Here is a 16,499-nt window from a genome sequence, read left to right as displayed (position 1 = left end):
AGCTGATATTCTTTCTTCTCTTGAATCTAATTTTGGATGTGCTCTGTGTTACTTTTCAGATTTGTATAAGTGACCGTGTCCAGATGTCACCAGCATCTCAAGAGTGAACACTGAGTGAGGAAAGAGAGCAGGAAGGATATCAGGCACTACAAGAAGGAAATAAAACGGAAACCAGATGGATTCCAAAACATGTATATATTTGCATAAACATAACATTACGAATAAATTAAGAAATAAAAGTGATGCAGCCAAACAATGCTCTTACAAATCTGGAAATTTGAGTGTGTGCGTGCATGCGTGTGTGTGTGTGTGTGATGCTAGGAAGAATCAAAAAGGGTTTTTCACAGTGATGTCAAAATGCAGATTTTTTTTAATTCCCCAAAGTAGGTTTTAAGAAAAGTTTCTTCAAAGAATCATAATTTATGATGTGAAGAACATTGTAATAATATGAAGAAATGTTAGTGGAATGAAAGGTGACTTAAAGACTCTTCATGGAATTATCAATGCCAATAAAGAACCTTTATTTTCTCTGTAAAACATGTTTATGACTGAACATGCTGAACTTCTCACTACCTACCTCTGTGATTCTTTCATTTTCTGTGATCATAAAATTTCGACTGTATTTTGTATGTTGAGTGTTGTAAATCGTGTCATATTTTCTTAATTTATTCATGTACTTAATAAATATTTGTTTAACTTGAATACACTCTATGAAAATTATATTTTTGTTTCGTTAGCATGTTTGGCACAATGGTCTGTATGCACTGCTAGTGTGTTTCAGCCAAAGGTGTTCCAGTAAAAGGTTTATGTGACCATTTTTAGTTTCATAAGGTTCCTTTTACAGCTTTTATGTTGTAGTGTAACTCAAATATAATCCGTTAAATAGACTTAAGCATCTATTTTGTTGTTAAAGCGTAAAAAGAGACGAAAGATCATTTAAACGTAGGTGCCGTCATTAGCAGCAGGCTAGCGCAGAAACCCCTTTGAAAATACTGGGGTGAAATTAATTTGCATATTTTAAAGACATGGCGCGGAAAAATATAATTTAAAGCAATCCTTCTTGTTTGGTCTGATACCCACTTTATATCGTATACCTAGCAGTCTCAACCCAGCATTTGGGTTAAAAAACCAATCCAGCATTTTTTAGAGAGTATATCTCTTCTCAGTGAAGATCGCTGTTTTTTAAAGAAATTACATCTTAAATGCAGCAATTTTGTATGGGATGACAGTTTACCAAAAGCCCTGGGGCTGGCTGACTGAAATTAAAAGTGCATATACCCCTTTCTCCAATAGTAACTGGATGCTGTCTTTCTCCAATGAGTTTTGATATGGTCTCTAGGAAATTCCCTAAATCGCTTCACGTACGTTTTACTGACACCTAGTGGTTAAAATAAAAAAGCATGTGTTTTTGATTCAGTTTTTGGTTGCAACGGCACTGTAGTGCGTGTTGTGAGTCGTTATTCTGGATCACATAATGAACAGTAAGCAAAGACAGCCTGGTATCAGTGAGTAATTAGGTGTGAAGAAGCAGAGCTGATCCCTGTCATAAACTATTAAACACGAAGATCCCCATTCCACTCATCTCTGACTGAGATCAATAGCTAGACCTAATAAATATCAATTAGCTTCCCTGGATGCCCTTCATCAGAATGAGGTTCAGTATAAGAGAAATCTGGGTTTCTTAATATTGTTTTAACTGTGGAAATGTAGATGTAAACGAAGATAAAGAGAAAGATGTTTGATAAATGTTTAGCTTGCCATTTCACAGGCAAATTGTCTATGCCTTTTCATAAAAAATACATAGCCTATGCACACATATGTCGTCAAGCCTGTCATTGACATTAGAAAGTAAAATCTTCTGTAAGTTTTTCACTTATGAATGCATGAAAAAGCAAACAGGAAAATTCGACTATACTGACAAAATATGTTCTTTATTGTTTTATCATCTACTACATGATGGTTTATCACTTCCCATTCAGTGTAGTCATTAAAATGACATATCCTGACATATGTTATGCAAGGAGGAGGTGTGAGTGACGAATGGATGTGATGCAGTGCATTAAGGTTTAAGTAAAAGAGATAGTTTCAGTTTCTTCATAAATGAAATACATGAAGACATATCAGCATATTTATTAAAACTTTTATTAGTATGCTTAATATTAGTTCATAATATTAATTAGTCAATTATTTAATAAATTATATTTTATAAACATAAATCATTAAAAAGTAATAATTTAATTAAAAACGTACACAATTTCTGTTATTATGTGTGACATATATATGTTTTTATTGTATATATACGTACTGAAGAAAATAATAATAAAAAGGAAAGCTTTTTCTGCAGTGATAACTTTTCTCCAATTTTCTCAGGTTGATCACCTCCGCATGGCCACCCGGTCCATGTGGCGTCAGTCCCTCCGCGCAGATCCCGGATGGAGCGGCCATTGGGCGGAAGTGAACAGAGGTGCACAATAACTGCGGGTTGGGAGGAGGAAAAATAATATATACACTTTGAATTAAATTTACACACGGCGTGTGACAGCATTGGATTTAACCCCTGAAACCGCAGAGCCTCTGATTCTCTCGGAAACGTCCTCAGGCTGGACTTTTAAGGCGCTCGAGAGGACCGGATCGCCGGAATCAAGTCGTGGAACTTGCTGAAAAAAAGCGCAGTTGAGCCTGCACGGAGCCGAGAGGAACCCACGGGCTTCGGGTTACGCCGAGCACCCTCGCCGCTGCTTCTTTTTTCTTTGCAAGACTCTTGCCGAATCTAAAGAGGGCCTCTTGATGAATTATGTCTACCACCAGTATTGACCCACAGGTAGGTTGGAGTGGCACGGCGTCGCGAAGGCCTTCAGGAGGAGCAGGGAATGCGCGTGCAGCCTCCGCCGCTTCTGCGGAGACATTACGGGCATCTGCCTCCCCTTGCTCCTCACAAGCCCGAAGGCTAACGAGTTAGCATTCACAACACTTGTGTATATTAACAGCACACCGCATTTCCTCGACCAAAACGGATATTTCCGTTCGACACATCACAAACGCGCTTCGCTCCGGTGTACCTTCAGGATAAAACTTAATTTAGTCCACAATCTCCCTCATCAGCTTCCGAGAGTTACAACCAGTTTTCTCTGGACTTGGGCTGATCTGCGTGGTTGAATCTCTATCTGTCCTGGTGGTCGTGTAATTTTCTTTTATTTGACTACATAAGTGTCAACATAATTTCCCTATTTCGCGTTGTTAGGGGATAGCCAGCGTCCTCTGATAGCGCATTGATTTATTGGTGATGCTCTGATGGAGGCGATGTGGATTAAGAAGAGCGTGAAACCTGAAGTATTTACATGTTAAACACGAAGTGCTTGTGCTTAAAACAGCAATTCAGCGATGTTAATGTGTTATGTTTCTGTTTCTATCCATTTCGGATCACCAACTGAATGGGAAGACATCAAAAGGGCAAGACGCTAAAGGTAAGCTGGCTCTTTAATAGTTGTGTTTATACATGCTAAACGTCTAGGGTTGAGTTTTTCATTCGTTTAATTGCACCACCATTAATGGTGTGCTGCGGCCTTCTAAGTAAGATTGTTGCAGACTTCTGTCAAGTCAAGGTCTGGTTGTTTTGATGCTTCAATATCTTCACGTATCATTAAGAGTTTAATCAATCTTTTGGACTGCAGAACTGCTCCTGTTGGGTTCAATCTGCACTGAGACGTCTATTTGGCATTCAGAGTTTGAACATTAAATAGATTATGCTTAATAATTATGTCGCGTTAACTTCTGTAGTTATTAATTCATGCTCTTTGGGCTTGAGTGATTTATATATTTTTTTCATTCATGCATCTATGCCCAAAAGTAGGGCACATAGACCAAAGTTGACCCATGGTAATCTTTGGTTTGGCCTGCCGTCCCGTCTGAAAAGAGAGGGAGAATGATGGGGAGTTGGTTGGGATGAATGCCTTTGACAGAGATTGTCATTTCGAATTTAATGTATACCCTTTTAATTTTTGTTTAATTAAGGATCTACAAAAAAGCCAACTAAAATTAAATGTTTCATATGAATCAGACTTTTAAAATGTAAAAACTGTCACTTGACAGATAGAGGACCATGCACAAGACATTGGTGAGCAAATCAAGGGAAAGGCAAGAGCAGCTCGACTAGTGTATTCAGTATTGAGCTCCATTGTGTGATAAATGGATATGTTTATGTTTTCACTATAAGTTGATTATAAAATGTTAAATTATACTGTATCATCATTTGAAATCTTTTAAAGCAATTTCTAGATATTTTTAAATAATAAGCAAACAAATTAGCAAATTTAATGTATTATGGTTTGGTTTATTTAACTTCGGCCCACAGCCCTCGATCAAGTTTGATTTTTGGCCCTTTATAAGAAAAAGTTTGGGCACCCCTGATCTATAGTATTGTGATCAGGCAGAACTTGTGGTAAGTGAGTATAATGTAATTGTACATAATTTGTTGAAGATCTAAAATGTCACTAGCGTAGTATTGTTTCATTCTTTCAAGAGACAGAGTAAAGGCTTTTGGATGTAATCTGTGCAGTGGGTTTATTATCAGATGCAGTCATTTTGAGGTAAATCTGATTTAAAATGTCATTCTTTATTTCAGTGCAAAATGGCTCTCTTCATCAGAAGGAAACAGTCCACGACAATGACTTTGAACCATACCTCACTGGCCAGTCTAATCCGGTGAGAAATGTGTGTTTGTCCTTAAATAGGGCTCCGTGAAATTGATCTTGATGTTGCAATGTTTTGCTTTTCTCTGCATGGAAAATTAAAATAACATAATGATAATAACGATGGTTTATAAATAGCTGAAGGTTTAAGGGCAGTATGACTTGAAAAAATCTTCACTCTTTGTTTATGAAGTTCAAACAAAACAGGTTATTAAAGAACTTCTGTTTAATCCAATCTAGTGTGTTTCTTTGTAATTATTTGTGAAAATTACCAGCAGGTTCCGAGTGAAAATTGTTTCAAACTACATCTTTGTAATGTAAATGTTTTCATAGTCCAGTTAAAAACTTGGAACAGTTCATTGACTTAAAAATATTGTGACTATTAATAAAACAGATTATTAATTAAATAAAACGCAAAATAAGAAATGTAATGGCACAATTGTAATGTGAAATATTAAAATAAGAGTATTTTTATTATTTTTATAATTTTTTTTTTAAATGACAGCAAATAAAAATAAGAGTTCTAGGTTTATAAATCTTGGTTTTATTTGCATGTTTTCAGCTCAGAACATCAACTGTGTAAATTAATTTTTTCACTACAATAAATTTGTTTGATTTAAATATTGTTAAAATCAAAAAAGTTGTCACAATATTAATTATAATTTGTATTCCATGTTGCCTTTGAGTGTGAAAAGCAGAAAATGTATGTGTTTTAAGCAGTTATAGAAGTATTTTAAAAATGCTGCATTGTTCTTAAAAGAATTTGCTTTTAATCAAAGCTGTTGCTGTTACTGGGGCAGGTTAAGATTACCCAACTTGTATTTACTTTAAATTTTTTACTAAATTTGTACTAAAATTACTCTTTAAATTTTAAGGTATAATATTAAGTTCTAAAAGAAACTAACATTGTATTGCGTTAACCAGTAGTGCTAAGGAACTGGTTGTGAAATGTAATTATTGCATAATAACTTGAAATATGTTTATGAGAATTGTTACTGAAATTCCATTTAGTTTCATGCCTATTCTTTTTTTTTATCCTGATTAAATGTCTGATGAAATGTTGCATGCAATGGTTGCATTTTGTTGTTACTAATTCTGATGTCTGAATTTCTGGTATTTCCCTCAGAATAACAGTTACCAATCCATGACCGACCCATACCTGTCTAGCTACTACGCTCCCTCAATTGGGTTCCCCTACCCCCTCAGCGAGGCCCCCTGGTCCACAGGTGGAGACCCGCCGATCCCATACCTCACTCCGTATGCCCCCCTCAGCAATGGAGACCATCACTTCATGCATGACACTGTGTTTGGACAGCCGGGAGGTCTGGGCAGTAGCATTTATCCACACCGCTTTAACTTTTTCCCCGAAAACCCTGCGTTTTCTGCCTGGGGTACGAGTGGCTCCCAGGGCCAGCAGACTCAGAGTTCTGCATATGGGGGCAGCTACAGTTATCCGCCCAGTTCTTTAGGTGGAACCTTGGTGCCGGACGGGCAAACGGGCTTCCCTAGTGACACCCTCAATAAGGCGCCAGGTATGAATAGCTTGGAGCAGGGCATGGTGGGACTGAAGATCGGTGGTGATGTGACTGGAGGTGGTTCCGGGGTGAAGACAGTGGGCTCCGTGATTGGAGGAGGGCCGGTGGCTGCGGCGGTGGCCACAGGTAATGGTGGGACTCCTATTGGACTGCCGCCCCCTAAGCCCACATCCTGGGCAGCCATTGCTAGCAAACCGGCCAAGCCTCAGCAGCTGAAGGTGAAGAGCAAGCCGGGGATGCCCATGGCTGGAGGCACTCTGCCTCCGCCGCCCATCAAACACAACATGGACATTGGCACTTGGGATAATAAGGGGCCTGTGACCAAAGTGGCGTCACCTTTGCCACCCCACCACCACCACCAGCAGCAGCCTCCCCTCCACTCCCAGGGTCACCTTCCACCTCACCCACATGGACTGCCACCCCCACCTCAGCCCCCAATGCCGTCTGCCCAATCACTTGCCCAGCAGATGGCCATGCAGGGCCCACCCCCTCCGCAGCCTTACCAGAACCACGCCCCTGCTCCTCCCCCTCAAACCCGGTGGGTTGCCCCACGCAATCGCAATCCTGGTTATGGTGGTGGAGGCAGCGTGGACAGCAGTGGCTCCTCAAGTGGTGGAGGGGTCGGCAATGGTGGCGGAGGTGGCCCACCAGGCTCCGGCACCATCGAGTCCCACCCTGTCTTGGAAAAGCTGCGTGCGGCACACAGCTACAACCCCAAGGAGTTCGATTGGAACCTGAAAAATGGCAGGGTGTTCATCATTAAGAGCTACTCTGAGGACGACATCCATCGCTCCATCAAGTACTCCATCTGGTGCAGCACGGAACATGGAAACAAGCGGCTGGATTCTGCGTTTCGTGCCATCAACGGCAAAGGTCCTGTCTACCTGCTGTTCAGCGTCAACGGCAGCGGACACTTCTGTGGCGTGGCGGAGATGCGTTCGCCTGTAGACTACGGCACCAGTGCCGGCGTTTGGGCGCAGGACAAGTGGAAGGGCAAATTTGATGTGGACTGGCTGTTTGTTAAAGACGTGCCCAACAGTCAGCTCAGGCACATCCGCCTAGAGAACAATGACAACAAGCCCGTGACCAACTCACGCGACACACAGGAGGTGCCTCTGGAGAAGGCCAAGCAGGTGCTGAAGATCATCGCTACCTACAAACACACCACCTCCATTTTCGATGACTTCTCACACTATGAGAAACGACAGGAGGAGGAAGAGGTGGTAAGAAAGGTATTGTGCATGCATCAACCTGTTTAGCTGATTTAACATTACATTGTTAAAGTCCAATTGAACTCAAAATTGACAATGAGCTAGTGTACATAGTTATGCTTTATGTGAACAATTAATCTGTGAAAAACTGTACAAAAGCACGCACATCCCTCTTAACTGGGTGCTCAGCCAAAAAAGGTGCAAATTATATATTCAACAAAGGCGGCAACACCAAAGCTCCTAAAATGCTACATTTATTAAATTAAAAACCTTTTTAATTTAATAAATGTTGCAGTTTTGGAGCTTTGGTTTTGCCGCCTTTGTTGAATAAACAATTAATCTGTGCAAGGTAATCTTCAAAGTCTGACTTGCTTCTGTCTTTGGACTGGCAGTCCTTCACTGTTAGGATCACTGTTCACTAGGGCTGGGCGATTTAATCGATATTATCAATAACTTGAATGTGTAGTTTACACTGAGTTGGTGAAATGAAAATCAGTTATCACTCTAGCTCATGCAACCCTCTCCTTTGGGTTTTCATAGTTCCCCACGTATTTGCCATAGAAGCACACAAACAACATGGCAGCGAGTAGGGAAGAACTTGTGTTAAAGTAATAAAGTAAATGGCAGTACAAGCACATCCACCAAAAAAATAGCATAATTCAGGGCTCTGTCATGCATTCACTGTGAAACACACACATTTGAACCTGCCACACCTTGTACTTCTTAGAAGTAATTGATATTTCTCAATAAGGAGTAATGGATAAGACGGTTAATGTATAGATGCGCATATGAAAGCAACTTTTACCCATCTAATGTTGGAATTCAACATTGCTGTTTCTGGTTAAATGACTCGACCCAGCCGCAGAGACGCTCATTACTCGGTATGGTAAATATCAACACTATGACACAACTCGCACAGAGCATCAGTCTACCAGATGCAGTAGCCTGATTCAAATAAAAGCAATAAAACGTAACCCACTAGCCTAGCGTGAGTAATTTATATAACTGATATAACACAAAATAGGCATGAGTAAACCTCAGAACCAACCATAAACCGACATGAACCTCTGTTCATGTTAGAATAATGAGCACAAATTAATAGGGAAATAAATCATCTTTAAAAAATGGTCCGCTTTTTCACAATCAGGATGAGTTTACTTTCTCTTTAATTACATAAAATGTTTTAATTCATAATAATATTATTATTAAAATGTTGTATGCAGTTGTAAATAGATCTTGATAAATTGGATCTTTTTTTAAATCCTTTAATTATGTATAAGCTAATTTTATAGGTTAATAACCTTAAGCTCCACACATTTTTTAGTGGGCATTTTTATTTATTTATTTATTTATTTATTTATTTTATTTATTTTTTTTTTTGTGAAAAAGTTTTTAAAAGGTATTTTTTTAAAAAGGCCACAACGCCCAGCCCTACTGTTCACCTTAGCCACACTCATCTTACTGTTAGTTTGCTCGGAGGGAATGATGCACAAAAAAGTTCCACGATCTTATCAATATATAGTTTTTATTGGATGTACATCAGCACACATAAAAGTCTCAACAACTGGAAATAGAAAAATTAAGCTTTGATTATTCTCTTTTCAGGCTTGGAGAAGCCTATACAGCAATAGTCAAAAACTTTTTTTGGCCCAAGATGCCTAACCTCAGCCTGGCCGAAAGGCAAAATCTAACCATCAAAAAACGAAGAGAAAAATAAAGCTATATTTCTCATTTGCATTTTCAGCTTGAGACCTTTAATTTAACATTTTTGAACTATGCAAAGAGCACTAGTTTTACCTGCTTTTAATTTTTGTAATTGACGCAACCAAGAAAATGTGTGATGATGCACTGCGACATTAGCAATAATCAGATTATATGTGAATTTAAAAAAGAGATGGGTAAAATGATTTTCGCTTCTGCAGGAACAATATTAGCATTTTATAAATAAGCAGTAATAAAGTTTTAAAATAAATGTAAATAAAAAAACTACAGTAATATGTATACTAAAGCAGCTTACAGCTGTAATAGATCCTTTAGATCAGAGTGTGTCTGCCTAGATTGTTTTGAGTGATTGGTGCTCTCTTGCTTTTGGTAGTTTGGTTATTTCAATTATTTGGTTATTGTCTTGGATGTTTTGCTAAATTATTTATTTTATTTTGTTAGCTTCTGCTCCCAATAAAATGTACATGTACCCAGCTCTTATTAACACAATATGATTTTTTGTAGAAGTAGTAGTAGTATTTACTAGTAATATTTATTTCCCCAAAGTATTAATATTGTAGTAATATTTGTTTTCCCAAAGAAAATGATTAAATCTTTTGACAGGTTGCGTGCATAGCACAATCTCTGTAATTTAGAAAAGGTTTTTATTGTCATTTTTAAGTGGTGAAGTTTTTGAGTTGCATCAGACAGTTATTGATTTGAATCTCTTTTCTTTTTATCTCCTCTGACAGAATCTCGAGCCTGCTCCTATCCAGAACCGATCCCGACTGGATCAAGTAAGTGTTTGTTTTATTCATGTTATTTTAATCCAAAATGTTGTGATTTCCAGTCTGTAAAAATGAAATTAAGATCAAATTAAATTTTCATAATTTTTAAAGTATAAAATGTTTATATTAAAGTTAAGACCTATAATATGTTTCTGGCTGACCGATTTTACATCTCTAATAAATGTTTCAGAAATCCTTTGAGAGTAAAACATGTTCTTTAAAGCTAAATACTATATATAATTATTTTTACTCTTAAAAGGCTCGTTGACACCTGGTATTAAGATCAGCTTTTATCAATACAGTCATAAGTGTATGACACTAAATCTAGGTTTAAATGGCCAATAAAATTCAAGCTTGTCTACTTTCAGACGTATCCAGAGGTAGTTGAAAATGTATCTTGATTTTGTTATGTAAAAGCTCGTTTGGTCGAATAGTTCATATTACCACAAGCAGCATTCACAAGCAGCATTCATATTTTGCTGTATTGTACCACAACACTCAGGTTATGATCGAAGTCTTAGGGCTCGTACACACTGGGACGCTTTTCGTTTGCATTTATCGTCAGCGTTTTTCCGGATTCAAACCAAAACCAATCTTCAAACCCATTTTCATTGGCGTCGAGCAGAAGAGTATGCAAAATCACTCCTTGATGTTAGATGGCTCTACACAACTTTAAGCTTCTGACACCCGCTTGTAACACAGAAGAAGAATACAGAAATTTAACACGCTTGTTGTTAGAGTTACTGGCGATTCGAACACGCATGAATGTTCAAGTAGCAGCTCTAGCGATGAGGAAATTATTAGTGTTCACCAGTGCAATAAGCAGCTCCACGTTCATATCGCCTCTGGGCATCTTCTTCAGCGAGCGCTCGCACTGACAGTTTTGCGCCTCCAAGTGCTGTTTACTGTAACTTCAGCAGCTCCGTGCACATGAACAAAAGTGCTAATCTGATTGGTGGAGAAGGTTTTGACGCAGCGCGGAAAACGTGAGCAAGAAGTGCCCTGGTGCACACAGGCCTTTAGACTCGCCATCCACATACATCAATCGTTTGCTTTCCTGCTCGTTTGTGAACTGTATTACAGGGATTTGCTGATTCAGTAGTAGTTTTCTAATACACTACACATAGTGGGCAGGTCTGAACGCAATAAAAAGGGCAGGTCTGAATGCAAGTGATCACATGACACCTATATTTATAGGGTATATGCAGAAATATGCAGAAGGACTTTTAATTTGGCTGTAACCTGGGTCAAACGCTTCCGGTGAACTGTATGCAGTTACAAAATCGGCATGCTTAAGGTCTGTTTCCTTTAAAAATCAACCATCTCCACTGCCTCATTGATATACGATATAAAGTGGGTCTCAGAATGTACATGAAGCACTGCGTTAAATAAAATTTTCTCGTCCCATATCTTTAAAATATGAACATTTATTTTACTCCAGTATTTTCAATGGAGTTTCAGCGCTAGCCTGCTGATCCTAATGGGCATGTGCGTGTATACGGCTTTTTATCTCGCTTTATGCTTGAACAACTAAATGAACACTGAAGTCTATTTAACTGATTGTATGTTAATTGCAGTACAACATCAATGTTGTAAAAGCAATCGTATAAAATGGAAAAAAATTACATTAACCGTTCCCCTGAAGTTAATTGTATGGAAAGAAACGCTAGCTGTGCATTTACCCTATTTAGTTAAAACTAGGTTGAAACAGTAATAAGTCTTGGCAACCCCTTGAGATGGCTGAAAACATGTTCATCAAGGAGGAAACTGGGACTTTTGTCCTGTTTGGTCTGATCCTTTAAATGTTTCTTAAAAGGATGATTACACAACGTTTTCAGCCAAAAACGTGAAGATTTTACCTGTTTGTTTACGCAACAATAGCATTTTTGAGACTGAAAATGAAAAAGGGAAGTTTTTAAAAACAATGGCATCACATCCATGCATAGTAGGTGTTCAGGGGAGTGTAGATAGAAAGGCAAGCAGAACAATGACGGAGTAAGTGGTGATGTTGTTCTTGCTCAATTGTTTCCGAACGCTTCATCAGCAAAGTGTGGATTCACTTCACATTACAATCAAAAGTGGATATGGCAATTACACATGGCAAATTATATATACAGGGCTTAAAGTATTCCGGCACCAATGCCAGATCTCTGGCGTGTGGCCGTGAGGGGGAAAAAATATATATTTTAGAGTCTGCGCATGTGGTTTAATTAGGGATACTCAAAAAAAAACGCTTAACCGTTAACCGAACGGGTGCGTTTGTTACCAATTAATGGTATCAGTTAAATGATTAAAAAATATACTCTTATATATTTTTAAAGTTTAGCTGCATAAGGGGCAGATATCTGTTGAATGGTTTACTAGCGGCCGCGAGTGTTTTACGCGTGCTGTGTGCTCGAGCGGAAAAAGCGCATTACCTCAATCGCGTCTTTTTCATTCTTCAATCAAATGAAAGCAGAGCAGGGTTTCTGTTGAGGTGACAGCCGGGTTTGGATTGTCAAGGCGACTATGGTAAACTTTTAATAATGGAGGAGAGACTTGTGGTAGCTGTTTCAAGTTATCCAGAGCTGTATTACTTTACAGATCTAGAAAATCACAATATTATTAAAAATGACTATTATAACATCGACAGCAACACGACTAGCGCACAATAGACCAGCTGATTCAGTCGTTTCCTAGTGACATACAAAAGAGCACCGCGCTTTTTTTCTTGTCACAAACTTTCCGTTATGTTACCAAGGACTACATTTATGCATATAATGTTAGACGTGACACTATAAAGGTAAATCAGTAGTAAAAATTGAGAGCTTTCAAATCTAAATGTGAGAACTTGTGAGAATAATATTTGTATTAGTAGGTTGAAATGTACACTCACAGCTCTGATGTGAACAGCTGAATCTCTCGATTTGCACACACAGACAATAATCCAAACACCTGTGTTTTGAATTCAAACACGCCCTTAATGTTTTTGCGCCCTGCACTTTGGGCCTGGATAGAAGCCCTTGAGGTTCATTGTCATTTTCCTTCATCACACGCAGCGCACACACACACCGCGAGTGAGACAGAGGAAATAAGTCATAAGACAAAATCTTTAATCTAATGACTTTTATTAAAAATGTTGACTGAGGTTTTGCATTTAAAGCCGAGTCAATCCGCTGATCTGTCTTAAAGCTGACACATGGGCGATCAGCTGATGAATTGACTGATTGATGCAGTACTTCAGTGTTCATGTCTCTGTAATTGCTTTTGGCGAAGAGTGGCATACCGATGACCTTAATGGCCAATCACAGTTATATCTGTTGATCACCTAAACACAATAGCCAATCACTGCTCAAATGTTACACTAGGGCTGGGCGATATTGCAAAAAAATAGTCACAATATCGTGTTTCATATCATTCGGTATCAATAATTATTGAATATTTTTAACAACCCATTTAGGTATATTAAGATTTCTTTAAATGTAACCATTTTATTTAAATTTACCAACATTGCTAGGCAAATAGTTTTAATAGTCCAAAACAAAAATATTGAAATAAAATCTAATTTCTTTATAATAAAATAAAGATAAGTGTTAGAGAGACTCTTAAACTCGATAAATAAAATGTTAGAAAGTGTGTGCCACTAATGTAGATCAACATCTTTATGGTGTGAATAATAATGATAGAGTAAACCTCAAACTCTGTAAACAAAACAAACTGTGATAGTCAAATCTCAGCTTTCAAGTAAAGGAACCAGCCATCGTTATTCAAATACACGCTGAACATTAAAAATTGTGAAAATGGATGACTACATTACCCCTATGCTAAAAACTCTTTCAGATGGGGAGCTAGTGGCTGGGATGCACAAGAAAAGAAACCAAAAAGCCACTCTGGTGACATCCTTGCAATCTTTTTATTTAGAATCTCCTCACTGCTGCTATACGGCACTCATTTTCGCGTGTGTTGTTATTCTGACCTGAAGTGACAAGCGCGAGTGTGTGGTTTCCTTCACCATTTTGTTTGCGCTTGCATCCCCTGTCGTCTTGCTGTAACTAGGTGACAATCAAGTGTTTTGACAGAGGGTGACAAACGAACAAACCATTGCTGCAGCTCCAATACAAATTAATGGAGAGAAGTAAAAAGCACTGTAGTGTTTGGGTGCGCTGTGTTTGTCTCGGGTAATTAGTCTACTGTTATTACTGAAATGTGTTTATTCCATACAAAGTGGGAAGCAGATTGATTAGTTCTACTTAAATGAATTGCGGTACGCTCACAGCATTCGAAAAAGTTTAGATGTTTTCAACTAGGTGGAAATGTGCGCATGTCACATATGCGCATCGCTCCCATATGCACGTCATGCAAGTTGCGCGCCTCCATTGGAAGTGGCAAACTTACACCCTAATCTTATAGACATTGCTTCGAAGGCACTTGCTCAGCAGCCACATTTTAATAAAACTATAGCACTTCATACCGAAACTTCATACCAAACTTTTTTTTTTCTCATTATTGACAATGGTGTTCGGTCAATGAATACCGATACCAATTTTATCGCCCAGCCCTATGTTTCACTTTAAAAATTTACCGAAGTCGATACTTTTGACAACCCTAGAAACTTTCAAGCTGGAACTTTTAAGGAAATGACAATTCTAAATACTAGCCTGATGTGCATAATACAGCATTTTTGGACTTTTTTGCAAAGGTTTTAAATCTGTTTTGAAAAGGTTCAGGGAATGTGCAAGGAAAAAAAAATTTTTGGTTATATCATTGCCATGTAAATGTAACCTAAATTAATCTGATCTTAAATTAACCTGAGATTATGACATAAAGGGGAATATGTAGAAATAACCCATTTTGACTGTAAATGTTGTCAAAAGTTCAAATAATAAAGAACTGAAAGTTTCAGGGAAAATCGTTGGGCATTAGTTGTGGGAACCATCATTTTGGTGCATTACAAAAAAATAATAGGAATCATTTTTGATGTCTGGATTGCTTTAAAATGAAAAGTTTGTCAAAATTAACCACTCTGTTTTTTTGTTTTTGTTTTTCCAACAGGAACGCCAGAACCGAAATAAACAATAGAAGGCTGCCCCCCCCCCCCCCCTCTACAGCTGATGAGCAGTTGTTTTAGGACTGACCATTTGAAAAATGAAATTTAAAGAGGACACAAGATGAAATTTAAAACAAAAAAATAAACAATCATTATGTTTTTCTATTTAATTCTGGTGACTTCAGCCAGCGTCAGACTCAAGCCTCTGCGCCTCCGGCTTCACTTGTGAGGGCTGAAGTCGATTAGCACCTCTTAACGTCGCGTCATCATTTCGGTTGATTTTTTTTTTTTTTTTTTTTTTTAATCATTATTTTGTTCTTTTCTCTTCTTTTCTATCATTTGTTATTGTTTCCATACACCTCCCTACCCTGTTTGACCAACCAATACCTGCACAAGTCTTTTCTTTTCATCCTATATTATTGTTTCTTCAGCCCCACTGCTCCTTAACGTGCCCTTCAAAGTGGGTTAAATGAGTGGGTCATGACGTGTGTGTGTGTGTGTGTGTGTGTGTGTGTATGTGTGTATCAGGGAAGATAGTGGAGTGTATGTCAGTCATGTGATTTTGAGGGGCGTGTCCAGCAGGAGGGGCATCTCCAGCATCAGTAACTGTAACAGGCCAGTTTTACGTTCTGTAGATCCAGAGTGGTTTGAACCCATTTATGGAGAATAATGCAAATGCATAGAAGGGACAATGAAATGTGTCTTGAGATGATGTTATGAAAAAAAAGAAACTATATTTTTGAATTATGTAACACTTGACTTGTTTTGTTCAGTGACGAGCCACTTATGTCACAGTTTTTGTTTTGTTTTCTCCTTTGTTTTTCCTGCTTGGAGCCTTAACATTTTAAAGCTATGGAAACCGTTTAATAATGGCTGTTCTATACCTCAATTGAAACAGCATTATCAGGGAGATGACATCCCATGCATCCTTAACCAAGGGACGTCAACATTGTCACTGGCTGGACTAAACAAACAAAAAAAACAACACATAAAATAAATTAACTAACGTTTTCGTTATGGTTCAGAGCACAGTGCTCAAGCTTTGTTTTCATACATGCGTAATGTTTAAAGAGCAGAAATGTAACTACTTACTGTTCCAACCCCGCCCAGCAGAGGTCGCTGTTTCTTTAAGCCAATCAGAGATGTAGCAATTCACTGCTTTTTATTTCAAATCACTTTAGATGCATCACCTTTTTTTTCTTTTTTTGTTTCTCGTTCTTTAACAGATTTTATTTTATCGCTCCCCCCCCCCCCCCCCCCGTCCTCAGTATATTGCTAAGCTTTAACGTAGGATCATATAATTATAACAATAACGAAGAACGCCTCAAAACGTGTAACCTGAAAATTAATGTTACTGATTTACTGTTAAAAGTAAGAAAAAAACAAACAAACAAACAAAAAAAAAAGAGTATATGGTTTCTGTGCGTGATTTTTTTTAGGACCTGCTTGCTGTTTTGTGTGTTTGTGTGTGGGAGAGCGGAATTGAGGGTTTAAGATTTCTATAGTCATATAACAAAAGATTCATGAAAATATATGAAATACTAAAAATA

The 16,499-nt window shown here is 38.1% G+C and overlaps 2 protein-coding genes across 4 annotated transcripts in view; both read left to right on the top strand.

Moving 5' to 3' along the window:
• nkain5 (sodium/potassium transporting ATPase interacting 5) overlaps positions 1-598 on the top strand; it is a 61,339-nt gene extending 60,741 nt beyond the window's left edge. For both annotated transcript variants that reach the window (XM_056463683.1, XM_056463684.1), the window contains one exon: positions 60-598. In XM_056463683.1, coding sequence (XP_056319658.1) covers positions 60-73 — 14 coding nt within the window. In that variant the 3' untranslated portion in view covers positions 74-598. The remainder of the gene's footprint in view (positions 1-59) is intronic.
• A 1,825-nt stretch (positions 599-2,423) lies between these two features.
• Positions 2,424-15,934, top strand: ythdf1 (YTH N6-methyladenosine RNA binding protein F1). 2 transcript variants are annotated; one of them, XM_056463680.1, is made up of 6 exons: positions 2,424-2,821; positions 3,440-3,464; positions 4,622-4,701; positions 5,815-7,446; positions 9,888-9,932; positions 14,955-15,934. In XM_056463680.1, exons 1-6 carry the CDS (start codon positions 2,795-2,797, stop codon positions 14,979-14,981), a joined length of 1,836 nt encoding a protein of 611 aa, XP_056319655.1. In that variant the 5' UTR covers positions 2,424-2,794; the 3' UTR covers positions 14,982-15,934. The 2 variants fall into 2 exon arrangements, with proteins under 2 accessions (XP_056319655.1, XP_056319654.1); XM_056463679.1 differs by having other exon boundaries at positions 5,815-7,455.
• Positions 15,935-16,499: the final 565 nt, after the last annotated feature.

Source organism: Danio aesculapii, chromosome 8, assembly GCF_903798145.1.
Source record: "Danio aesculapii chromosome 8, fDanAes4.1, whole genome shotgun sequence".
NCBI lineage: Eukaryota > Metazoa > Chordata > Actinopteri > Cypriniformes > Danionidae > Danio > Danio aesculapii.
The sequence above is the reverse complement of the archived record's forward strand: the minus strand, read 5'-3'. Positions and strand labels throughout refer to the sequence as shown.

Excerpts from the sequence above, each read along its gene's own strand:
- ythdf1 (XM_056463679.1), top strand. The coding sequence starts at position 2,795 with ATGTCTACCACCAGTATTGACCCACAG. Across the intron at positions 2,822-3,439 it reads CCACCAGTATTGACCCACAG|ACATCAAAAGGGCAAGACGC; the intron begins GTAGGTTGGAGT and ends CTGAATGGGAAG. Across the intron at positions 7,456-9,887 it reads AGGAAGAGGTGGTAAGAAAG|AATCTCGAGCCTGCTCCTAT; the intron begins GTATTGTGCATG and ends CTCCTCTGACAG.